The 26,848-nt window shown below is 46.9% G+C and overlaps 1 protein-coding gene across 2 annotated transcripts in view; it reads left to right on the plus strand.

The window, feature by feature from the left end:
* NIPAL3 (NIPA like domain containing 3) overlaps positions 1-17,794 on the plus strand; it is a 49,633-nt gene extending 31,839 nt beyond the window's left edge. For both annotated transcript variants that reach the window (XM_055397501.2, XM_055397503.2), the window contains 6 exons: positions 429-525; positions 3,837-3,972; positions 6,193-6,281; positions 8,022-8,085; positions 9,823-9,917; positions 13,787-17,794. In XM_055397501.2, the coding sequence (XP_055253476.1) occupies positions 429-525; positions 3,837-3,972; positions 6,193-6,281; positions 8,022-8,085; positions 9,823-9,917; positions 13,787-13,986 (681 nt within the window). In that variant the 3' untranslated portion in view covers positions 13,987-17,794. The remainder of the gene's footprint in view (positions 1-428; positions 526-3,836; positions 3,973-6,192; positions 6,282-8,021; positions 8,086-9,822; positions 9,918-13,786) is intronic.
* The last annotated feature ends 9,054 nt before the right edge of the window (positions 17,795-26,848 follow it).

Consider the following 26,848-nt stretch of genomic DNA (forward strand, 5'->3'; position numbering starts at 1 on the left):
GTTAGTGGGCAGCTGGTATACATAGACTTACGTACTTTACCAAAGAGCCCTTCTCCTGAGCTGTCAAGCGTCTCCCTCTGTGACCGGCTCCCCCGTTTCAGTGGGCGTTAGCATGGAGCAGTGAAGGAGAACACCAGCCCAGCCTGGTGAGCCTTGACCATCCAACAGAAGGTGGGAGTGAGGCTGGCACAGCACCTCAGAGCCCCATGACAATGTGGGCTCCCCCTGCAGGGTGGGTGTTAGAGGGACTTGGCGTTCCCTGCTTCCCTGCAGGGTGTCTAGCAGTGGTCTGGGAAGTGTTCCAATTCTCTTTCCACACGGACGGCCTGCATCTGGTGCTGTCCGCAGCATCAACTCCAGCCCAGCCCACCAGGGTCTCCTGGTCTCACCCGTGGCCCACCGCTTACCTCCCCTCTTGCTGTCCGCAGCTCGTGGAGATCATTCTCTTCTGCCTGCTGCTGTACTTCTACAAGGAGAGGAACGCCAACAACATCGTGGTGATTCTCCTCTTGGTGGCCTTACTCGGTAAGCGAGGGTCCGGGTGGTTGAGTTTTGCCACTTCCCTGCTGGCTCAGACAGTAGAGCATCTGCCTACAATGCGGGAAACCTGGGTTCAACCCCTGGGTCAGGAAGATCCTCTGGAGAAGGAAATGGCAACCCACTCCAGTATTCTTGCCTGGAAAATCCCACGGACGGCAGAGCCTGGTAGGCTACTGTCCATGGGGTCGCAAAGATTCGGACACAACTGAGCCACTTCACTTTCTTTTCTTTAAGTAGCACCAAAAGGAAATGATGGGTTTTGTTTACCGAGCTGCAGGCTGCTGGAGCCAGGAGCTGCTGGAGCCAGCTCAGGCTGGTCCCTCTTCATCAGAGGCTGCAAGTGCTGGGTTCCCGCTAACCGGACACAGACCTTGTTAGTTTCTTTCTTTCTTTTTTTTAATTTACTTTTGATTGGAGGCTAGTTGCTTTACAGTATTGTGTTGGTTTCGCCATGCATCAGCATGTGTCAGCCATAGGTTTACATCTGTCCCCTCCTTCCTGAACCTCCCTCCCACCTCCCACCCCATCCCACCCCTCTGGGTGGTCACAGAGCCCTAGTTGGAGTTCCCTGAGTCATACAGCAAACTCCCACTGGCTGTCTATGGGCCTCATTGGTTTCTTCGTTAGGGTTAGGGTTAGGGTTCAGTGTTCGGTGTTCTTGCTCAAATACCAAGTCTCCAAAGTGCCAAGAGAGATGCTGCAAACTAGCTCGAGCAGTGAGCCAAACAGACACCCCTTCACTCAGGCTGCTGTTATTCTAAAGGGAGGAAAATGACAGTAAATGACTTGACAAATACATAAATAGTGTTAAGTTTGAGCAGTGACAATTCACAGTGACAAAGAAGAAAGCAGAGTAAGTGTGGAGGGGGCGACTGGAAATTAATTCAGAGAAGTCAGGGGTGAGGCGGGCTCCAAGAGCGGAGTCCCTAAGGATGCTTATAAGACCTGTCAAAGGTGAAGACTTAATTCTGGATTTAAAGGCAAGAATTGATTTCTATTTTTCTCTCTCTTTTTTTCCTTTTAGAGGTACAGTGGGTACAGTGGGGGAAATGGCTCCTAAATCAGACTGGGGCAAGGCTCTCAGCCCGCATAGAGTTGCTAAGAAGAGCTGTGAGAAGCACCCCTTCCTCCTGGAGAGGGAGAAGTGGGTGCCACCCCGCCACTGACTACTAGTGACTTTCTGTGTGTCAGCCACACTGTCCCCCAAACATGGGCCTCAGAGAACACCCAGATCTCAGGTCCGGGAAGGGGATTAAACAGCGTGAGCACTGATCCCCAGTGTGTGTTCCCCCGTCCTTCCGAAAGCAAGTCCACTCCAGCAGCAGGCCGTAGACCACGCAGATCCACATCATCGTTCGATAGGGTTCCACTATTTCTTTTTTAACAGCTTTGTGCATGCTGAGTTGCTTCAGTCGTGTCCGACTCTTTGTGATCCCATGGGCTGTGGCCCACCAGGCTCCTCTGTCCATGGAATTCTCCAGGCAAGAATACTGGAGTGGGTTGCAATACCCTCCTCCAGGGGATCTTTCCAACCCAGGGATCGAACCCACATCTCTTCTGTATCCTGCTTTGGCAGACGGCTTCTTTACCACTAGTGATCACCTGGGAGGCCCTCAAACAGCTTTACAGAGGTCTAATTTGCATACCATAAAGTTCACCTGTTTAAAGTGTATAATTCAGTGATTTTCAGTATATTCACAGAGGATGTAACCATCATCATAATCGAATGTTAGTATGTTTTTGTAGCCCCCCCAAAGAAACACCATGCCCACTGGCAGTTACTCCTCATTTTCCCATCCTCCCAGCCCATGGAAGTGAAAGTAGAAAGTGAAGTCACTCAGCCGTGTCCAGCTCTGCAACCCTGTGGACTGTAGCATGCCAGGCTCCTCTCTGTCCATGAAATTCTCCAGGCAAAATTACTGGAGTGGTTTGCCATTTCATTTTCCGGGGATCTTCCCATCCCAGGGATTGAACCTGGGTCTCCTGCACTGCAGGCAGACTCTTTACCATGTGAGCCACCAGGGAAGCCCATGGCCAGTCACTAATGTACTTACTGTCTCTATGGATTTGCCTTTCTGGACATATTACACAAGTGGAATCATATACTGTGTGGCCATTTGTCACCAGCCTCTCACTGAGCATCGTGTTCTAGAGGGTTCGTTCCTGTTGTAGCATGACTCAGGGGCCCATTCCTTGATGATTTTATTTGCAAAGTGGGTTGGAAGATCGTGGTCCCAAATGTTCTCTCCTGGTGAATCAGAAGACCAGAAAGTTCTGAGGCATGTTGGCCAGTTCCCTTCTGTCCCCTCCTCACTAACAAGGGCAGTCTGGAGGAAGCGCTTATCTAACCTGGCTGCTGACATTTGAAAACTGTGGCCTAAGTCGCTGAGGGGCCACCAAAAGCCACTGGGTCTGATGGGCTATTGGCAGGAGAAGGCAAAATGTGCAGAAGCTGAGAAAACAGGAAAGCAGAGCATTGCAGCCAGAACAAGGAACTTTATTTGTACCATACTTGGGAGTTTCTTTTGACTCCTGCTATGGCAGGGGGACCCGATAGTTTAGAGTTAGAGGTCATTTCTGCAGTGCTGGGTAAAGCAGTGGTCTCTACGGTGAGGTGAGCAAGACAGTCCACTGGGCGTATGCGAAGAAAAAAGTATTCAAACCAGTATTCCTTTTAAAAGGTGAAGATATCACCTTTTAAGTATATTTCCTGCATGTTTTATAATATACATATTATAAAAGCCCAGAGTTATGTGACTAATTTTAAATAAACATACATATTTGAAAAGTATGTACATATGCGTAGGGGTGTGCATTCTAAAACCTCTAGTCTAAGGAAATGTTTTTAAAAATACAACTGGGTAAGCATTTTAAAAGACTGAAAAGGGACTTCCCTGGCATTCCATTGGCTAAGACTGCACGCTCCCAGTGCTAGGGACCCAGGTTCAATCTCTGGTCAGGGAACTAGATCATACATGCAGGCACCGAAGACCTGGGCAGCCAAATAAGTACATAAAAATAAAATGTAAAAGAAGACCAAAAAAGCTCTTTACATGCCACATTTTCCCAGTGATTGCCTTGTGATCGTGTTCCAGACACAGTGCTGCCACTCTGGGGTTCCATGTTAACTCACTGCCTTTTCTTGGTTGAGTCCAGAAGGGACATCTGGAAATGCCTGCTGGGGTTTTGCTTGCCTAGCTGCTTCCGCAGGAGAGCACAGAAGGCCTTCTCACTGTGTGAACCGCTGGCTGGGCTCTGCCCTGGGGCTCCCGAATGTCCTTATTAACCTTCTGCAGGCTCCATGACTGTGGTGACGGTGAAGGCTGTGGCCGGGATGCTGCTCTTGTCCATACAGGGGAGCCTGCAGCTCGACTACCCCATCTTCTACGTGATGTTTGTGTGCATGGTGGCGACTGCCATCTATCAAGCCGCGTGAGTTGCAGAGTCTTTTTTCCCCTGGGCCTCCCCACCAAGGTCTCTTCCAGCTTCTGGATCCGATCGCAGTTCTTTTTGAAGCTGTAGGGAAGGGAGAACATTCCCAGGCAGTCTGTCACCAGGGTTTGGCATCCACTGTGGAGGGAGAAGGGTCGCTCCTTTGCTGAGTTATCATATGGAGCGCCTTTTGCGCCTCTTGAAAAGCCTCCAGTGGATGTATTTTTCTCTCTCTGCCTCAAAAATGTGAGAACCGCGCGATCAGAGTCAGCCTCCCTTCCCACCTGGACCAAGACAGGTGCCCGATTCAGGGCTCTCCAGACGGAGCTGCGCCATCCCCATGACACATTTGTTTGTCGTCCAAGAAAGAGCAAGCAGTTGTTACTTCTTGTCCTCAAGAAATCTGTCCAAGTAGAAGAGCAAGATGATGGTTTCTCCCTCAAAAGCAGGAGTTTTGAGGGTAGTAGGCCTGGGCCTCTTTCCCAAGGAGACCAGTGACCAGCAGAGAGCCTGGGTGGGTACGTGACGGATCCGCGTGGGGATGGAGGGTGGACAGTGCGGGCCTCAGTGTGATGTCTGCGGCCGGTCAGGCCCCGGACTCCAGCTACTGGGCTCACCGTCCACCCACAGCCCCTCAGGGGGTCGTAGGGGTGACCACTGCTGCCCAGGTACTCTGCTCTCTCTGCCTTCCCATGAGCTTGAATTCATTTGGCCCCCACAACGATGATGTCATCCTCATTTTGCACGTGAGGAGCTGCAAGCGTCCAGAAAGTGGTGGAGCTGAGAGTGAACCTAGCCATCTGACTCCCTCCCCTTCCCTCGCCCCTCACCCCTCTGCCCTAAGCCCCCTCCTCTAAGCTTCTCTAAGACAGAGAGACCTCGTCTGCAGGTGAGAATAACTACGTGCACGCATGCTCAGTCATTCAGTCTTGACCAACTCTCTGTGACCCCATAGACTGCAGCACGCCAGGCTCCTCTGTCCATGGAATCTTCCAGGCAAGAATATTGGAGTGGGGTGCCATGTCCTACTCCAGGAGATCTTCCCAACCCTGGGATCAAACCCACGTCTCCTGCATCCCTGCATTGCAGGCAGATTCTTTACCACTGCGCCACCTGGGAAGCCAAACCGTAGCTTCTTTTATCATTTTTGTTACTATTATTATGCCAGTTATTAAGATGTTACAGAAAAACCAGAATGAGCTTTTTGATCAAGTCATGACTATGCTTAGTCCTTCTACAGGGATTCTGGTCATCATCCCTGAGCCCCTGCCCAGTGCAAGGCTCTGTGTCCTCCAAGGGTTACAGAGATGACCGGGAGGCTTCTCACTCATGCAGTCAGCACACATTCACCGAGGCCTACTGTGTACTAGGCCTGTGCTGGGCCTTCTGCACAGAGATGTGAGCAGTAGTCAGTGAACTCAAGGCGCTCACAGCCCTGGTGGGGGGACAGCTGGGTAAACAGACGATTACAGTTGGGTAGGAAGTGTGTTTTGGTGTAAGCAGCTCTGCAATAATAACCGCAATGCTATGCAGTACAGTTACAATTCAGTCACTCAGTCGTGTCTGACTCTTTGCAACCCTGTGGACTGCAGCAGGCCAGGCCTCCCTGTCCATCACCAACTCCTGGAGTTCACTCAAACTCATGTCCATTGAGTCGGTGATGCCATCCAACCATGTCATCCTCTGTCGTCCCATGCAGAGAATGGACAAAGAATATACTCCTAAATGATAGAGAGTTTATTGTAGATGGAGAGATGGGGAATGACTCTAATTTCCTCTCTCCTTTTCCCTATATTTATCACAATCACTGTTGAATTAAGAAGAAAATTTGTCTAAAAAAAAATAATAGCAGCACAAGGCAGTTAATGATAAGTGCTCCAAGAGTTTCTTGGCACGTTTAAGGGATCAGGAATGGCTTTTTAGTGGGTTGGGAACGCAGGTCACACAGAGGCGAGGAGAAGGGCATTGCAGTGATGAGAACCAGACGGGCAGAGGCGCTGGAAGGAGAAGGGGATGAACTGCGGGCTGTGTGTCCAGTGGAGGAAGGGGAGTTGAATGTGGACCCAGCCCGGGAGGCACACAAGGCTGGCATGTCTCTAAACCCGCAGGATGCCCCTTCGTGCCTCGTTTCCGTTCACGCCAAGCCTGCAGTCGCTGGCTCTGCCCTCTGCCCTCTGACATCCCCCTCAGCCCACTGACTAGAGCTCTTCTGTGTTGAAGGTTTTTAGGTCAAGCCTCACAGATGTACGACTCCTCCCTGATCGCCAGTGTGGGCTACATTCTGTCCACCACCGTGGCCATCACAGCAGGTGAGGGTGTGGCCAGATTTCTGTCTTCCACCTTGACAGCAGGTTCGTTACCCTGGGGTCGGGGCAGGGAGCACCACCTCCGTCAGAAGGCCAGTTCTGCTGAGCTGTTCTGCCCGTCACAGTTGTAGGTGGTCTCATGGGAAAAGAGAGACGTGGGTTTTCACTACAGCACAGACACAGAGCTGTGTGGCTCTGGGAAAATCACTTCACCTCTCGGAGCCTCAGTTCCACATTCATAAAATGGGAGTAATAATACTTTCCTCCTAGAATTGAAATATGAAAGTGTTAGTTGCTCACTCACATGCAACTCTTTGCGACCCCATGGACTGTAGCCTGACAGGCTCCTCTCTGTCCATGGAATTCTCCAGGCAAGAATACTGGTCTGGGTAGCCATTCTCTTCTCCAGGGGGTCTTCCCGACCCAGGGATCAAACCCAGGGCTCCTGCATTGCAGGCAGATTCTTTACTGTCTGAGCCACCAGGGAAGCCTAGAATTGAAATATGTATAGTCATATTTGGACTAGAATTGAAATATGTATAGTCCAAATGTCCCTTACTTTGTACTGCTTGTGCCAGGTTTTATTAACAATTTTAACATCATCTGTTAATTCCACAGGCTCCACTGGCAGAGTGACCACGTAGTTCTTCTATATAATTTTCAGAGATCATATACACACACACACACACACAATTATATATATACACATATATATATAAAACAAGTGCTCAATAAGTGATTTTCATTATTATGCTCCCCTTTTCTTCTATTTCACCGCCATATTTTTATTTCTTTTTCTTTCTGAGGTGGCTTCAGAGGCTATAGACATATCAGAGTTTGTTGTTTGTAAGAAGCAATGGTGGCTGAAATTTTCAGAGTAAAAAGACCAGTAAGAGCCAGTGTGCCTCCCTTTGAGGAAGGCCCAGCGGTACAGCCATCTGCTCTGCCCTGCAGTATGTTCAAGTAGTGCCCAGACCTTGCTTACAGAGATCAGGATAAGAGGGTATACAGCCCAGCAAGCCTGTGCCATGAGCGGGACCAGGGATTGAGTAGGGCTTGACCCAGAGCAGCTAGAAAGCTAACCTCATGTGGATCGTGTGGCAGTTTCAGTCATGGTCAGTGACTTCAGTCCAGGCAAGGTTGAAAGGAATACGAACACCGAACACCGTGGTCGAGCCGGGAGTCAAGCGGGAGCTCTGGGTGCAGCAGGAGGCGAGTGGGGTGGGGCGGGGGTTGTGGAGTGGTGAGATGAGTCTGGACTGACGCCGGCTGCAGGCAGGGGGCGGCAGGCCTTGGCACTTCCACGCCACAGGGCGTGGCATCTGCCAACTGCGCGGGGTTGGAAAGCCCCGACGGCTTAACCACAAAGCCTTGGTTTTCCACCTCAAGAAAGATGAGGGAGAGGAGTTGCGTAAAAACCGCCAAGTAAGGCTTTTAGCTCGTAGTGTCACGTCACTGGGGGCCTCTGGGGGAAGGGTCTGCGGGAACTCTGTGCTGTTCCTTTACATCTGTTAATAATACTATTTCGAAAGAAAAAGAACAAAAGATGGAGGTAAGAGGGGCGGTAGGGGAGGAAAGGACAATCTGTTCTCCCAAAGGGCTTTTAGTCCACTCTTCAGCACCTCAGCAGGCGCAGTCCTGGTGCATTGGGTCCCTTTGGTTTCCTGCAGGGAGGGGAGCGCCACCAAATCCTAGGCTGATTTGAAAAGAGCTCACTTGTATTTTCCACTGTTCGCTGTTCAGGCGCCGTCTTCTACCTGGACTTCCTCGGGCAGGACGTGCTGCACGTCTGCATGTTTGCACTGGGGTGAGTCCCGTCCTGCACCCCCCCCGCCCCCGTACTGCAGGCAGGTTGCCCCTCTCCCCACACCCCTGCTCCAGCCTCTAAGCCAGTCCCTTCGAACCAGAGGAGCAGCTGGCGGTTGGAGCTGTGTCCCCAGAGGTGAGCATTTCGCCCCCAAAGGGTTTTATTTTTCCTCGCTTCTCTTTTGGGCTTTCATCTCCTTGTCATTTCGAACACATCACATTTTGACCCGTGAAAAGACTCTCAACCTCACCTCCGATCAAAGAAATGCATATTGAAAAAGAATTTTAATAAAAAGAAATACATATTGAAGCTACACTGAAAAGTGAAGTCGCTTAATCGTGTCCCACTCTGCGACCCTGTGGACTGTAGCCTGCCAGGCTCCTCCATCCATGGGATTTTCCAGGCAAGAGTACTTGAGCGGGTTGCCATTTCCTCTCCAGGAATCTTCCTGACCCAGGGATCGAACCCGGGTCTCCCACATTGCAGGCAGATGCTTTACTGTCTGAGCCACCAGGGAAGCCCCAAGATGCCACACAAGATTTTGCCATTTGCAAAATCTAACAGGATGGGTAATGTCCTACGTTGGCGAGAGGAGGAGGCCGGCTCTTTGCCACAGTGTGAGAAGTTCTTTGATGTGGGAGGACAATTTGGCAATATCAGCAACGCATTTATTTTTTTTAATTTTCAGTTGGAGGATAATTGCTTTACAATGTGTGTGAGTTGCTACTGTACAACAGTGTGAATCAGCTATAACTGTACATAGACCCCCTCCCTCTGGAGCCTCCCTTCCACCACCCCATCCCGCCACTCTAGGTCATCACAGAGCACTGAGCTGAGCTCCCTGTGCTAGAAGCGGCTTCCCACCAGCTCTTTATTTTACATGTGGTGGTAGCGCATATATGCCAATGCTGCTCTCTCCACTAGAAAAATGTTTAAGTGAGCGTGCCTCTTGTTGCAGCTTTCCATTTCTAATCGTTTATCTCGGAAAAGTAATTGAAATAGGACATAAAGACACGTGTATAAGGATGTTTGTTCATTTTAAAATCGATGGTATAAGCACATAATTGAAAGCAACCTAAATGCCCATCAGTAAAATACAAGTCAAATAAATCACACTGGGGTGGGGAGGATAGAAATGACTCCTCTGTTGACCGGGGTGGTAATCCCACGAGTGTATGCACAGGTAAGATTCACTGAGCTCCACATTTGGGGATTGTACATTTTGTTGCATGTAAATTATACCTCAGTTTTTAGAAAGTATGTTTGTTTATCTAAACTCTGGAGAAAAGAACAAAACAAAACGAAAAGACTGGAGACCCTGGAAGAATATACACCTATGTTGCAGACTGGGGTTTGTACAGGGACTTTCCAATTTTTACTTTCTCTGTTCCTGTACTGATTGAATTTAGGCTATAAAGAACTTTTAAACAACACACTTTTAAAGGCAGAGGATTGGGATGCAGGGTAAGCGGAGGTGAAGAATTGTGAGGGTTTGGCCCAAGAGAACCTGGTTTGTTCTGATTGAGGCTTGTGTGGGCCACACGGCCTGTTAGTATTCACCTCCCATTCGCTCTCTGCTGATCCCAGGCCTGGCCACTTCTCAGGGCCGTCGAGCAATGAAGCTCCCTCTGCAGCCTGCAACCCGCCTTTTCCCTTTCTCCGTTACCTGCGTTTGAATGCGTCCCTCCGGCCTCACTCTGGCCTTGCTTCTCTTCCTCCCTCATGTGTGTTCACCAGGTGCCTCATCGCGTTCTTGGGCGTCTTCTTAATCACACGGAATAGGAAGAAGGCCATTCCCTTCGAGCCCTATATTTCCATGGATGCCATGCCAGGTAACGTCAAATCCCATGTGTCCGGCTGGCCAGCCCATCCGCTTAGAATGACTGCTCCTTCCTATTTAAAAGAGACAGCCGGCCTCTGGGTTTGGCTAGAGGGGAGATGTGCTGTGCTGTTATGGTGTGACTGTCTCTCTCTCCTTTTTGTTTTTAGTTTTTTTGTTTGATCTCGGTTTGCAAAAGATGAGGCAATGGCTAAGGCACCTCGATTGGTTTTGAGCACGTCTTGTCAGTTGTCATGTCTGTTGGGGGATCTTTTAAAGACCATCCTGATTCACACTGGGTATAATTATGACCCACAGCATGAGGCTTCATGCCTACAAAAGGAAAAATCCATTCATCTCGGTGGAATGGAATGATCAGAGAGGGGAAGCAAAACAGGATGGTTGAAATTCAAATACCGTAACTTCATTCCTCAGATTCACAAGGAAGTGGATTGTTCTGGAAAGCCTAATACCCCAGGGAGCTCAGGGTTCACACCGAGAAGCACACGTTCACGTGGTAGGAGCGTAAATGTGCGCATCAGCCGAGTGCTGCACAAAAGGGAGTGGCGGGGCTTGTGGAAAACTGGGCAGTTCTTTCCAGCCTCGGGGGAGTCAGGTGAGACGTTTATGATGTTGGCCCAGCCGCATCTAGATTTGCCGGTCTAAATTCTCTAGGATGCAAGTGACCCCTCGCTTTCACACTTTAACTCAAATTTAATTTTTATTTTATATATAGAAGATGGAACTCTCTCCAAAACATAATCTCCCACCCTCCACTAAGACAGTCTCATGAACAAAATACAGTTGCAGCGATGGTGTAGAATACTACCTAATAAAGCACTGGAGAGGCAGGCATGTTCTCCGGGCTGACCGAGGGCCCCCATCTAATTGGCCAGGATTTGTGTGTCTTCTTTTTGTGTTGTTTCCTCATCTCTTGCTGCTGAGCTGTCGTCTGTTATCCTTGCTGTTACCAGCCTGCCTGTTACTAGCACCTCTGTGTCAGTCTTCTCATTTGACCCAAGTTCTTCAAATCGTGTATAAAATTAAAATAAATAAGCTCTGAGTTGGGGCCTTAAGGTTTCTCCTAGGAGTTAAATGCATGAGCTTTGGTGCATGGACCTTTGAAACATCTAATCTGGCTGCTCAGATGCCTTTTTTGCTTACTTCCTTGTTTCTCGGCTGTGTTCCGGATAGATGAGGGCGCTGGATAGCTGAATTCCAGATAGGTGAGGTGTCAACTCTGTGTGTGTGTGTGTGTGTGTGTAAGTATGTGTACGTACATGTGTGTTTGTGTGTTTATAAACCGTGTATGTGTACACATCTATATAAGTATTTGCTTATGCGTATATGCCAGACGTGCTTTCTGGTTGAAGACAGAAGGTAACCCAAGGTAATCTTAGATATGCACTTTCCGTGATCTGTTTGTGGATGTGGCTCTCGCTTTATCTTTGTGCCTCATGACCTGTGGGAAGTTGGATGTTGGAGAAAGGAGACCCTGCCCTCCTGCCGTGGCATGTCAGGACTGAGTAGGCCTGGGTTCTGTACTATGAGGTGGAGCATGGGCTTGGAGTTCAGATGACCTGGATTCAAATCCCATCTCCCGTATCTCAGTGGGATAGTACGTTAAAGGTCCCTTGCACATTGTTTGGGATATGGTAGATGCCTGGTTCAATTTCACTTTACTTTTGCTTTAAAAAAAAAACTTTGAAAATTCCAAACCTTTGTTTGACCTGATGCCAGGTAGAACAAGAAGAAAACCCTTAAACAGAGTTACCTTCCCAGCTGCTTGCTTTCCCTGGTCAGCCTCAGGACCTTCCTGACTTTTGGTCTCACCAGATTGACATCTTCACAACCAACCAGTAGCCACCATTCAAGAGGCACTCACCTTCCAGAGATTCAGTCTATGTCAGTTAGGAGAGGCTTTAAATAATTCCAGAACCTGCAAGACTTCTAGAAAATGAGAAGGAGAAAAACAGTCCCTGACAGCAAGGAGCTGGCCTGGCTCTCACGGTTGGGCCTCGGGGCTCCTGGTTGAACACAGACCATTTCACGGAGCATCAGCATCAGACAGGAATCCTCTGTGACCGTGATGGATCAAAACACAAACAGGACCACACCACTGTCACATCCAAACACCAGCAAAACATGAACATTGTCTGAACGATAAAGACCAACCATCCGCCTAACACGAATGACTCCTGCTTCTTTACTAATCACAGTCTCCATCTAGTCTTTTTTCCTTCTACATAACAATCATTAAGATCCCCATTTATAGAATTAGCCCCACTTCCTGACAACATCTAATCCAAAGCAAAGCCCTGCTTCCCAAAACCCTCCTAACATCACCCTTCACAACCCTGATCCTGTAATAGTTCCTTTTGGATACCCACTTACTGAAACAGTTCCCCATGATGTACATCTCCTTCACTGCCATGAGTCAAGAAACCCAAATTTGTTAGACTATAGGTGTATTCCTGGTGGGTTTCAGCTGGAGAGCATTGACAAAGCTAAACTATGCCTGTGAAGCCAACTCCCTTCCCTGAGAAATAGGCATCCGCTCATCTCCTCCCATTTCCTCCCCAAAATCCAAACTACACACTTTTAAACTGTACCCTTCAAATTCCCATCAGCCAGGGCTTATGCAGTGTGAAGGCAAAGGGCCTCCCACAGACCAGGACTTCTTAGGCTGTTTGTAGAATAGGTAAAGAGCAAGGGCTTTGGTGTCAGATCCCAGCTCTCATTAGCTGTGTGTCCTTGGGCAAGTTACTTCACCTCTCTGAATCTCTGTGTTCTTACCCATAAAAGAAGGATAGTAGCATATTTCTGTCCTAGGATTGGGAGGACTAGGGTCTGTAGGGAGCCCAGACAGCATTCTGGTTAAGAGCGTAGGCTTCAGAATTTAAACCACTGAATCTGAACCTTAGAACTGCCACTTACTAGCTTGTGACCTCAGGCAATCTCCTTAACCTCCAACTGCCTCATTTTCCTAAATCAATAGTTGTGAGAATCAAATGAGAGAAAACTTTATAACGTTATAACTTTATGACATCTACCACCAACTAAACGCTCAGCCCCTTTATATAACGCCAGTAACGTTATTGCTCTTACTGTTACTATTTAAAGCACTTAGCCCAGTGCATCAGGCATAGGAAGCAGTCAGATGTCAGCTGTTATTATCATCATAGTTTCATGGGAAGTAATCTGCATTCAGGATTTTTATTACTCAGCCAAGGGCAAGAGAATTTAAAGTGTCTTAATTCCCTCCCAGGAAAAAGAATTGGCCTCAGAGGAGGCCAGGTCCCACTTGACTAGGGGAATTGTAGAATACATTTAAAGGAATTAACAACTAGGATATATGCCCTCAAATACAAGCAGAAATTCAATATCAATGTGCCCAGAAGTAATAAGCAAAATCACAGCTAACCCCGTATGTGGATCAGGGATGATAATGTCAGAATTCTCCCTCTGAGCATCGTGATACCTGTGGATCACGTATCTGTGACACAAAAGTTATCCTCTTAACAGTATAATGACGTTTTTCCGGATCCTAAGCTAACTCAGCAGTGAAGTGTTGGCATCTACCACGTTCAAGGCACAGTGCTTGTTCCCTTCTGACCCAGGCATGCCCACCTCCTCCAAAGCCTTCTTGACAGTGGCTGGCCTGTGTGCATATTTCCTGAAGAGTCATCCCTTGTTGCTTAGCAACTGTAGTATTTCTCGTGTGTAATTATGGGTGTTCTTTTTTTCAATCTAAAGCATTCAGGAAATTGACAATGCACATGATTAGCTCCTGAGCGCCATAGTTAGTCCATGATGGGATAGACCCAGCCTCCTTTGGCTCCCTTATCACATAATGATTTGGGGGGATGGATTTTGTTTCAGGTATGCAGAACATGCATGACAAGGGGATGACCGTCCAGCCTGACCTCAAAGCTTCTTTTTCCTACGGGGCCCTGGAAAACAACGACAACATTTCTGAGATCTACGCTCCCGCCACACTGCCCGTCATGCAAGAAGAACATGGCTCCAGAAATGCCTCTGGGGTCCCCTACCGCGTCCTGGAACACACCAAGAAAGAGTGAGCCCACCTTGAAGGAGACCCCTTTCCTCTGTTCACAGCTGCTCAAGCCGTACTGACAGCAGTTCAATCCTTAATTCTAAAACTTGCCTTTCAAGTCTTTTTTTGTTTTTTTTTTTAATCCACGAACACTGTGGACGAGCATCTCGAAAAGCCTTTGCCTCGGACAAAGGGTAGATTACCTTGGTCCTGGAAATTTCAAATGATGAGGGTGGGAGTGGGGGGATGAAAGCAGTATTCTAGGCAGGCAGTACAGAATTCAGCCTCTGCCTGGGTTAGTCCAGCCAGACTTGGAAAGCCTTCATCATCCTTGCGGATGGTACCTGGGCTTTCCCAGGCAGTGACCAAGGGTGGCCACATTCTTCAGAGCTAAAGCCAGGCAGAGATTCTGCCCCAACTTTCCAAATCCACTGAAAGGCTGGAAACCTCTAGATCTAGTCTTCCCTCACTTCATGTGCAGACCTGATCTCTACCCACCTCCCTCCTGATTCTGTACTTGTGATAACCTTCACATTCTGTCACTCACCTGTAAGGAGCTCACATCTGCTTTCTGAGTGTATGTGCCTCTCCCGTGAAGATGTGCTTGATGTGTTTGTACTGGGTCCACTCTGGAAACTAATTTGATTCTGGTTCTGCTGCTGCTTTTTCCCCCTCAAAGGAACTGAGAAATTAAGAGAAGGGGAAGAATAAGAAAGAGTAGGAGTGATGAGACTTCAGCCCGTAAAGGAAGAAAAATCCCTTTTCATTTGACAAGAGGGGACTGCATCACTTATCACAATACAGGCAGACAATCTGGGTGTTTTGTGTTGTATTTTCCTGCACACCAGTGCCCCCTGGGAAAACTGGGTGGGGGGCTGAGGTGCTTATTTCAGAGACATCCTTGCTCACCTCTCCTCCATCCTCTCCTGTATTGATTGACTAACCAAGCTTGAGTCATTGGCTAACTTCCTTGGGGTCAGTAGACTCTTTGGGTCCCCATACACTTACATCTTCGAGAAGCAGGAATTCTCAGAAATGGGGCTGCTGCCAGCTGGCTGCATACACAGCTGTCTTCCCTTAGGCTGACTGTATACTTCTGAGAATAGCAGGTAAAGGTCTGTAAACTTTACTGAGAGTAAGGATCCCTTAGGGAATTTATTTAAAATGCAGATTCCCACACCCCAACCTCAGATTAAGTGGCACTGGGACCAGGCCCACACATCTGCATTCTTGGGACTTTCCTGGTGGCCCCGGGGAGAAGACTGCACACTTTCAGTATAGGGGGCACAGGTTGGATCCCTGGTCCAGGAACTAAGATCCCACACACCGAGTGGCGCAGCCAAAAAAAAAAAAAAGTCTGCATTCTTAACTGGCAGCACAGGTGATTTTGAGGCTGGTAATCCAAGTATCACACACTTTGAAAGTCTAATAATCGAGAGAGCCAGTCTGCTAAAATCCTGACACCCCCACACCCAACCCACCTCCATTGGAAAGCTGGAATTATCATTCCTTGTTTCCTCTTGGGGGTTCATTTGGCAGGCTCAATAATCCCCATAGGATCCGTGGCATTTCTCCATCCAGTGAGTACCTCTTAGAACTGCACTTCCTGCTTCCCTAGGCAGCCTTGAGCTAACAGGCAAGATAACAGTGTTAACAGACCAGTGTTGATAGATCATTAACCTTTATGGACTGTGCTTAATACTGATTTAGTACCTTGTCTTTGAAGCTGATGTTTGTTGCCTGGGATAACCAGTTCTGTACTGTGTCTTAACTACTTCTGTACTGTGTCTTAACTACTTCTGTACTGTGTTTTACATGACCAAGAAGGCAACAATGACCTTTTTTTCCCCTTTAGGATAGGTATCAACTCAGTTCAACAATATTTGGGAGACACTGACTATGTGTTAAACATTTGGACGGTGAGGGCTACAAATAATAAGACCTGATTTCTGCCCTCCAAGCCAGCAGCAAGAGACACAAATATGTGGTCGACTGTGGCAGGCCGGGCCGAGTGTGATAGCGGACCGCAGAAAATGACAGTTATGGAGGCCCTGCGAAAGGTCAGGCCCTGAGCCCGGAACTGGGTATTCAGAATTGGAGATGATTTGGGCTAGACTCCCTGACGGGTGGCAAAGCTAGCTAAGATTTGAGCAAAACGTAGAAAGTAGAGTAATCACCCCCAGGCAGGGGGGACCAACATTTGCAAAGGCACAGAGATGGGTTGGGGTGGGAGCAAAGGAAGAACCAGGGTAGGTGATGGGAGATTAGCCTGCAAAGATCAGCAGTAAGAGGTGGAATTATGGAGAAACTTGAAAGCCTGGCTGAGGAGTTTAAAGCGTATCCTAGAGAACACAGGAACCATTGATGGTTCATGAGGGCGAGAATGGCAGACTGGAAAGGAGGCTTTATGCAGGGCAGAGGAAGAATTTGAAGGGGTGATAAAAGTCACTGTTCAAGGTCAAGCTGCACTCCTGCAAAAACAAAACACAAAAGGGGAATTAAAATCCGGTTTCGCTGCTACTCATATTTTCCCAATGTTTCCAGTGTAGGTCGTGGGCCAGGAAGGGATGTGAGGGTGGAGTGGATGAAAGAAAGGTAAGCAAGGAGGCCATTTAAAAGTGTCCAACACAGGTGATCAGCTGGCACCTTGTATGCTCCCAGCCTTACACTGTCATCTGCCCTTTGTTTAGTGACGTCTTTTGAAGTCAGGCAAGAGTGACGAATGGATACAAGTGCACTGTAATCTTGGGTCAGCTGACGATCGTGGGTTCAGCGCCACCCAGGAGCTGCTGCTGGGGCCTGGGCAGCACCTGCTTCCAGGTTTAGGGTAACAGCATCATCTTACAAGGCAGAGTACAGGAGGGCTGGGCAGAGCTGCATGTTGGCTGCCGGAGTGGAATCCAGGGGAGGTCACATGGTCCCAGAAAGAACGGCTGATGTGGAGCCACGGCACCCAGAATTCTGACTCTGGTCTTGGGCCGGCATCTCCCAGTCTGTGTGCCCGAGTGTAAATGGACTGTTTGTGGGTGACCAATAAGCAGCACTTGCTGTTAGGATGGGGGACGAGGACATCCATTTTCCATTCTCAGCCCTGATTCTTTGTTTCTCTCTTGGTCCTCACATTCCCAAATCCTCTCGAAGGCTCCAAGCAACGTGACATGTCCCGCCAGCATCCCCTTCCCTGCCGCCAGTACGTAAGGCAAGTTCACCCAACTTGGGTTTCAACTTTCCAGTTGTTCTCCAGCTTCCTCTGCCCGCCCCACTCCGTCCCCCTCTCCTAAAGACTGGGATTCTGGAGTCCCTACTCAGACATTAACATCAGTTCACAGACAGACACCTTCAGCTTTTAAAGAGGGCTTAGCCCCACTCCAGCAGCCCCCACCCCTCCCATGGAGCTGCAGGTCTGAAGATGCCATCACATGAAGCCTCCAGTGGTGGGAGGGTTTTGCAGGATGGAACTGGACGCTGGGTAGGCGAGGGCGGATCGACCTCTCCATCGCTTTCCTGGTAGAAACCAAGCGGCTGGATGGCACAGCGTGGAGACAAGATGTCCAGCAGGGTAGTGTTGGGGAACCTCCAACCTACAGCCTTGCAAATCCCAAATCCAGTCCCACACTGGCTGGTTGGCGAAACAGTTCTACTGATTCTACTGTGTGTTTCTCTGAGAAGCTGTGTAAGTGAAGTCACCTTAGAATATATTCTATGGGGATGCCCAGATTTTGTTAATTTAATGACTAATATATGGCATGTTCTTATTTTTCAAAAATAAATGTGTGTGCTAGGTACAAATAATATTGTGAAGTGGTATTTAATTAAAAACAAAATCCACATGACACCTGTTGGGTTTGAGTCTTTCATCTGATTAATACTTTCTGGAGTTACCTACCTCAGTGCTGTCCAGTAAAACTTTCTGCCATCATGGAGATGTTCTATGTCTGCTGCCCAAACGGCAGCCACTATCCACATGCGGCTAGTAAGCATGTTAGATGTGGGGAGGAAACCCAGGTATTGGGTCTTTCATTTTATGTAAACTCAGCTCCCTGATTATCCCCATGTGTAGCTAGTAGCCACTGTAGGAACGGTGCGGATCTAGAGAGGTGCCCAGGACTGCAGTTAAGGACGAATTAAGCACTTTTTTTCCTTGAAGTGGTGAAGAGTATAGACTCCAAGGTCACACTGCCTGGGTTTGGTTCTTGGCTCCACTGCTTATTAGCTGTGTGGCACTGAACAAGTTGGTTAAATTCTCTGTGCCTCATAGGTAATACCAGGATAGTAACAGTAGCTTTCTAAGGGTTATTATGAGGATTAGGTGAAGTAATAGATGTAAAGTCTTACAACTATGTCCAGCATTCTGGACATAGTACACTATCCATCAGGACACTATATTACACTGACCAATGGTGTTCCTATTTACTTATTTACTTATTCACATTTAGTCACTAAATTGTGTCTGACTCTTTGCAACACCATGGACTGTAGCCCGCCATGGGATTTCCCAGGCAAGAATACTGGAGTGGGTAGCCACTCCCTTCTCTAGGGGATCTTCCTGACCCAGGAATTGAACTCCAGTCTCCTGCTTGGCAGGCAGATTCTTTACCACTGAGCCACCTGGGAAGCCTTATTCACTTTGAAATTGTATAGTGAACACTTGCGACTTTTCTTAAGTAATTCCAAGCACATGTGTCTCTCTTCATTCTAAGTTTCCAATCTACAAAGGTAGGTGTGGAATAGTGCCTAAACATTTATATATACACACACAGAGAATAATGTATACCCATATATTTAATAAGCACTTATATGTCACAAACCATACTAAGACCTCATGTACATCTCAATTATTTTTTATAACAATTCCATGAGGTAAGTTTTAATATTATCCCCATTTTACAGATGAAGAAACTGAGACTCAGGTCATATAACCAGTAAGTAGTAGAACCAGGATTTGAGCCCAGAACTGCCTAACTCCAAAACCTGAGCTCTTTAACCCCTCTGCTGCACTGCCTTTCCTGCTGTGGTTGGACTTCCATGGGGTAAGGTTCACCACATGTTAGGATCTCATATCTGAAAAAAAAGATGTACAGTTTCGATGAAGGATACAGACTTACAGAACAGAAACTTATCAACTGAGTCTCTAAGGATCACATTGGCAATGTCACCCATGTCAGGGACACGGGAATAAAATTCAGTACGGGCCGGTGGGAGGACTTTAGAATTCTCCATGAGTCTCAGACTTTCTGATTTCATAAAACAGTTCAATTTAAACATAGAGATTGGGGAATTCCCTGGAGGTCCAGTGGTTAGGACTGCAGTTTCACTGCCGAAGGCCCGGGTTTGATCCCTAGTTGGGGAACTAGGATCCTAATAGTCATGTGGCGAGGTAAAAAAAATAAATAAATAAAGATTAACGAAGCTTTACTAACTCTTTGTAGCTACTCTTGCTCTCATTAAATTTTTTGTTATTTGTTTTAACTTTCCTTTTTTTAAAGATTTATTCATTCATTTTTGGCTGTGCTGGGTCGTCTTTGCTGCATGCGGGCTTTCTCTAGTTGCAGTGAGCAGGGGGCTACTGTCTAGTTGCGGTGCTCAGGCCTCTCATTGCAGTGGCTTCTCCTGTTGCGGAGCACAGGCCCTAGAGTACACAGGCTTCAGCGGTGGCAGCACACAGGTTCTCAAGTGCTGACTCAGCAGTTGTGGAGCTCGTGCTTAGTTGCCTTGCAGCATGTGGGATCTTCCTGGGGCAGCGATTGAACCGGTGTCTCCTGAATTAGCAGGAAAATTCTGAACCACTGTTGCCAAAATCTTGGCTCCCTGTCCACCAATGCCAAATAGTAGGCTAGGGCCTCAAGAATTGTGCCCCCCTCTCTTGGGAATAAGGAGAGGTTTTATATCCTCATGAGGGTTTGGATTTTTTTTTTCTTTTGCAAAGTTTCAAAACAGTCACAGCTGGCATCAGACAACTCAGCAACCAGGTCTGGTGTCCCTGAAATGAGTAACCCATGACCGTCTTTCTGAGATGCAGAATGTTACGAGAGAGTATAGGAGGAGAAGAATGCCAATGAAGAGTATAACCTATATGGAGTCAGGGTAGTTAATGAAGCTCTGTGAAGAAAAATCTAGCTACAAGTGTTTGCCAGTAGTAATAGCTAAAAACTAAGACTGTTTAACTCTGGCAGGTCTGTTTGACTTCACTGTTGTTCAGTCACTCTGTCCTGTCTAACTCTTTGCGACCCCATGGACTGCATCACACCAGACTTCCCTGTCCTTCATTATCTCCCAGAGTCTGCTCAAACTCATGTCCATTGAGTTGATGATGCCATCCAACCATCTCATCCTCTGTCACCCCCTTCTCCTCCTGCCCTCAATCTTTCCCATCATTAGGGTCTGTTTGGCTGGTATGTGCCAAAGGCTGTTTGCCAATTTCTGTTTTTGCTACATCATCACCAGGGAAGCCTTAATTTATGGTTCCATAGAATCATAAAATCTAAATAGAGATTGGCAAAGAGTCACTAACTCTTTTTGTGGTTAATCTTGTTATCTTTAATATTTTTAATTTTTTATCAGTTTACTACAAAATAAATTCAGCTGTCTTTCAAACAAATAAAAACAGAAAAGAAAAGAGGAAACCAAGGCCCAAGTCCTGTTCAAGAGAAAGACTGTGTTTGGTATAGACGTTCCAGTGTTCTTTCATAGTCTTGTTAAATATAATAATGCAACTAGCATTAAGGTGGTCAATATAAATAAATGCAAACCAAAAAACCAATCTTTTTCATTGTGATGCTATAACTCCTAGAGGTAGTGAATGACAGGGAAGCCTGGAGTGTTGTAGTTCATGGGGTCACAAAGAGCTGGACACGACTGAACAACTGAACAACAACAAAGCTATTCATGCAGGAGCACGATTAGTTCTGTGGAGATCGCCCAGGTGCTACAGACTAAATGTTAGTGCCCCCACCCACTCCCCCAGTTCATATGTTGAAACCTGGTGTTTCATACCCAGTGTGATGCGTTTGGAGGTGGGATTTGGAAGAAGTGATTAGGACATGAGGTTGGAACCCTCATGAATGGGATCGTTGTTCAGTCTCTCAGTTGTGTGTCTGACTCTTTGTGACCCCATGGACTGCAGCACTCTGGGCTTCCCTGTCCTTCACCATCTCCCAGAGCTTGCTCAGACTCATGTCCATGGAGACGGTGATGCCATCCAACTACCTCATCCTCTGTTGTCCCCTTCGCCTCCTGCCTTCAATCTTTCCCAGCATCAGGGTCTTTTTTAATGAGTCAGTTTTTCACATCAAATGGCAAAATTACTGGAGCTTCATCTTCAGCATCAGTCCTTCCAATGAATATTCAGGACTGATTTCCTTTAGGATGGCCTGGTTGGATCTCCTTGCAGTCCAAGGGACTCTCAAGAGTCTTCCCCAGCACCACAGCTAAACAGCATCAATTCTTCGATGATCAGCCTTCTTTACAGTCCAACTCTCACATCCATACGGGACTACTGAAAAAACCATAGCTTTGACTAGATGGACCTTTGTCGGCAAAGCATTGTTTCTGCTCCCGTTAGTGCCCTTATAAAGGACACCCCAGAGAGTTCCCACCCCCTTCCATCCAGTGAGGACAGCAAAAAGACTGTGACTATTATACTATTATTTCATTAAAACAGGACATTAATACCAAAAGAGTAAGGGCAAAATCTCACAACAAAGGGTAGTCCTTGAAACTGAATAATTTGGTATATATACACAATGGACTATTACTCAGCTATTAAAAAGAAAGCATTTGAATCAGTTCTAATGAGGTGGATGAAACTGGAGTCTATTATATAGTGAAGTAAGTCAGAAAGAAAAACACCAATACAGTATATTAACATATATATATGGAATCGAGAAAGATGGTAATGATAACCCTATATGCGAGACAGCAAAAGAGACACAGATGTAAAGAACAGATTTTTGGACTCTGTGGGAGAAGGCGAGGGTGGGATGATTTGAGAGAGTAGCATTGAAACGTGTATATCACCATATGTGAAATAGATCATCAGTCCAGGTTCAATGCATGAGACAGGGCACTCGGGACCGGTGCACTGGGATGACCCTGAGGGATGGGATGGGGAGGGAGGTGGGAGCAGGGTTTGGCATGGGGGACACATGTGCACCCATGGCTGATTCATGTCAATGTATGGCAAAAACCACTACAATATTGTAACGTAACTGGCCTCCAATTAAATAAATTAATTTTTTAAAAATTTAGCCTCATGAAAATTTGCCTCACTTTGTTGCAGGCATATAAGATGAAACCAGCGTTAGGGAACCTAACTCACTTTAATGCACCTCAAACCTGGTGTTTTGGGAAGATCCCCTGGAGAAGGAAATGGCAACCCACTGCAGTATTCTTGCCTGGAGAATCCCATGGACAGAGCAGCCTGGCGGGTTACAGTCCATGAGGTCGCAAAGAGTTGGACACAACTGAGCAACTGTCATTTACTCACTCAAACCTGGTGTGACGCGCGAGGGAAGGAGGACGAGTTAGCCGCAGACACATGACTGGAACCCAAGTCTCAGGATCTCCAGTCCGTCCCCGTTCCACCGCGTCACGCTGAGTCCTGCTGTGCCTACATTCTGCACCCGCTCCCATACACTGAGGTTTAACTCTGTGCCACACCCTGTGCGAGGCATTTTATCACATTTCATTCTCTCAACAGCCTCGCAAGGAAGCTGTTCAATCTCTGTTTTACAAATACAGAAACTGAGGCTCAAAGAAATTCATTCATTTGTGTGTGTAAGTGGCAGAGCTTGGATTCAAACCCAGATATAACTGATTCCAAAGTCTGTATTTTTTTAAAAAGTCCTGTCCTCAATAAGTCAATAGACAATCCTTTTTTACCTTTAAGTGCTTTGTTCATTTTTAAGCAGAAAATGCAACTTTCTCCGAGCCTGGGGGAACACAACAGCATTAACTTTCAGTCTCCACAGTTGCCCAGGGCCAAGCTATCTTTCTTTCTCTGGGTACACTGGGTGTATCATATTTTTTGGCAGCTATTGTATCAGTCAGGGTCCAGTCCAGAGACAGAAAGACAGAAACCACAGCAAGTTTGGGAACAGACAATTTAAAGAATTGGCAACTAGGGATAAAGTTGTTTGCAAGGCAACGGAAAGGGAACAGAGAGGTCACTGAGTGTCATACGGCAGCAGCTGTAGGCAGCAGCTGTGAGCCGGAGCTCCCACCCGCACAGACTAGAGGAAAACAAGGAAGAGACTGGAATGACTACAATTTAGATGCCTGGAGGCGGGGCCATTCGGAGCTAAAACCCAGAGGAGCTGCACCTGAGGCCAATGTCTCTGAGGTTGGAGGAAAGCCCCGGAAAACTAGGACGAGGCCCATGAGCCTCTGGGTAAACTCTAGAGACCACAGATGAAGAAGTCACACTCCCTTAAGTGAGAGAAAAAAATTTTGAATTATTTCAAAAATATTTGTAAGAGTTTTCTGTTCAGCAGGGAGGACACACACTTACCTCCTCTCTGTCCCCGAGCAGTCTGGGGGCTTAAAGTCAGTAGGCATCAAGAATAAGTGTGCTCTGGGCAGAAAGCAGACCGATTAACTGGAAGATTATTTATAGACCTAATGGGCACAGAGCAGCATATGTCCCAGTTGGAGCCCTAAGAATTACTCTAAACAGGGGAAGTGATTTGGCTGTAGAGGTTCCACGGTAAGGAGGGGGGCAAGACAAAACTGAACTGAACCGAACCCCAGATTCAAATGAACTTATTTACAAAAGAGAAGCAGACTCACAGACAGGGAAAACAACCTTATGGTTACCAGGGAGGTTCGGTTCAGTTCAGTCACTCAGTCGTGTCCGACTCTTTGCGACCCCGTGAACCACAGCACGCCAGGCCTCCCTGTCTATCACCAACTCCCGGAGTCCACCCAAACCCATCCATCGAGTCGGTGATGCCATTCAACCATCTCATCCTCTGTCGTCCCCTTCTCCTGCCCTCAATCTTTCCCAGCATCAGGGTCTTTTCCAATGAGTCAGCTCTTCGCATCAGGTGGCCAAAGTATTGGAGTTTCAATTTCAACATCAGCCCTTCCAATGAACACCCAGGACTTGTCTCATTTAGGATGGACTAGTTGGACCTCCTTGCAGTCCAGGGGACTCCCAAGAGTCTTCTCCAACACCACAGTTCAAAAGCATCAATTCTTCGGTGCTCAGCTTTCTTTATAGTCCAACTCTCACATCCGTACATGACCACTGGAAAAACCATAGCCTTGACTAGATGGACCTTTGTTGGCAAAGTAATGTCTCTGCTTTTTAATATGCCGTCTAGGTCATAACTTGGTCATAACTTTCCTTCCAAGGAGTAAGCGTCTTTTAATTTCATGGCTGCAATCACCATCTGCAGTGATTTTTGGAGCCCAGAAGAGTAAAGTCCACCACTGTTTCCACTGTTTCCCCATGTGTTTGCCATGAAGTGATGGGACCAGATGCCATGATCTAAGTTTTCTGAATGTTGAGCTTTAAGCCAACTTTTTCACTCTCCTCTTTCACTTTCATCAAGAGGCTCTTTAGTTCTTCTTCACTTTCTGCCATAAGAGTGGTGTCATCTGCATATCTGAGGTTCCAGCTTGTGCTTCCTCCAGCCCAGCATTTCTCATGATGTACTCTGCATATAAGTTAAATAAGCAGGTGACAATATACAGCCTTGATGTACTCCTTTTCTTATTTAGAACCAGTCTGTTGTTCCATGTCCAGTTCTAACTGTTGCTTCCTGACCTGCATACAGGTTTCTCATGAGGCAGGTCAGGTGGTCTGGTACTCCCATCTCTTTGAGAATTTTCCACAGTTTATTGTGATCCACACAGTCAAAGGCTTTGGCATAGTCAATGAAGCAGAAATAGATGTTTTTCTGGAACTCTCTTGCTTTTTTGATGATCCAATGGATGTTGGCAATTTGATCTCTGGTTCCTCTGCCTTTTCTAAAACCAGCTTGAACATCTGGGAGTCCACAGTTCACAAGGCTGAAGCCTGGCTTGGAGAATTTTAAGCATCACTTTACTAGCATGTGAGATGAGTGCAATTGTGCAGGAGTTTGAGCATTCTTTGGCATTGCCTTTCTTTGGGATTGGAATGAAAACTGACCTTTTCCAGTCCTGTGGCCACTGCTGAGTTTTCCAAATTTGCTGGCATATTGAGTGCAGCACTTTCACAGCATTGTCTTTTAGGATTTGAAATAGTTCAACTGGAATTCTATCACCTCCATTAGCTTTGTTCGTAGTGATGCTTTCTAAAACCCACTTGACTTCACATTCCAAGATGTCTGGCTCTAGGTGAGTGATCACACCATCGTGATTATCTTGGTCGTGAAGATCCTTTTTATACAATTCTTCTGTGTATTCTTGCCCCCTCTTCTTAATATCTTCTGCTTCTGTTAGGTCCACACCATTTCTGTCCTTTATTGAGCCCATCTTTGCATGAAATGTTCCCTTGGGATCTCTAATTTTCTTGAAGAGATCTCTAGTCTTTCCCATTCTATTGTTTTCCTTTATTTCTTTGCATTGATTGCTGAGGAAGGCTTTCTTATCTCTCCTTGCTATTCTTTGGAACTCTGCATTCAAATGGGTGTATCTTTCCTTTTCTCCTTTGCTTTTCACTTCCCTTCTTTTCCCAGCTATTTGTAAGCCCTCCTCAGACAGCCATTTTGCTCTTTTGCATTTCTTTTCTTGGGGATGGTCTTGATTCCTGTCTCCTGTACAATGTCACGAACCTCTGTCCATAGTTCATCAGGCACTCTGTCTATCAGATCTAGTCCCTTAAATCTATTTCTCACTTCCACTGTATAGTCATAAAGGATTTGATTTAGGTCATACCTGAATGGTCTAGTGGTTTTCTCCACTTTCTTCAATTTCATTCTGAATTTGGCAATAAGAGGTTCATGATCTGAGCCACAGGAAGCGCCTGGTCTTGTTTTTGCTGACTGTATAGAGTTTCTCCATCTTTGGCTGCAAAGAATATAATCAATCTGATTTTGGTGTTGACTGTCTGGTGATGTCCATGTGTAGAGTCTTCTCTAGTGTTGTTGGAAGAGGGTGTTTGCTATGACCAGTGCCTTCTCTTGGCAGAACTCTATTAGCCTTTGCCCTGCTTCATTCTGTACTCCAAGGCCAAATTTGCCTGTTACTCCAGGTGTTTCTTGACTTCTGAATTTTGCATTCCAGTCCCCTATGATGAAAAGGACATCTATAATGAAAAGGACATCCCCTATAATGAAAAGGACCAGGGAGGTAGGAGGGATAAATTAGGAATTTGAAAATAGCAGATATAAACAACTGTATACAAAATAAACAAGGTCCCACTATATAGCACAGGAAACTATAGTCAATATCTTATAATGGAAATGAAGTGAAAGTCGCTCAGTCACGTACAACTCTTTGTGACCCCATGGACTGTATAGTCCCTGGAATTCTCCAGGCCAGAATACTAGAGTGGGTAGCCTTTCCCTTCTCCAGGGGATCTTCCCAACCCAGGATCAAAGCCAAGTCTCCCTCATTGCAGGCGGATTCTTTCCCAGCTGAGCCACAAGGGAATCCTGAGAATACTGGATTGGGTAGCCTATCCCTTCTCCAGGGGATCTTCCCAACCCAGGAATCAAACCAGGGTCTCCTGCATTGCAGATGGATTCTTTACCAACTGAGCTACAAGGGAAGCCCCATAATGGAAAAGACTATGAAAAAGAATATATATATGTGTGTGTGTGTGTATATATATATATATATATAACTAAATCACTTTGCTTTACACCAGAAGCTAACAGAAGAAGAAGAGGTCAGAGAACTGACTTGTGCTCTCCCCACCACGTGAGGATATACAAGGAGATGCCTGTAAACCAGGCAGA

The sequence above is a fragment of the Moschus berezovskii genome, chromosome 2 (assembly GCF_049115385.1).
Source record: "Moschus berezovskii isolate FMDL1 chromosome 2, NW_MosBer_1.0, whole genome shotgun sequence".
NCBI lineage: Eukaryota > Metazoa > Chordata > Mammalia > Artiodactyla > Moschidae > Moschus > Moschus berezovskii.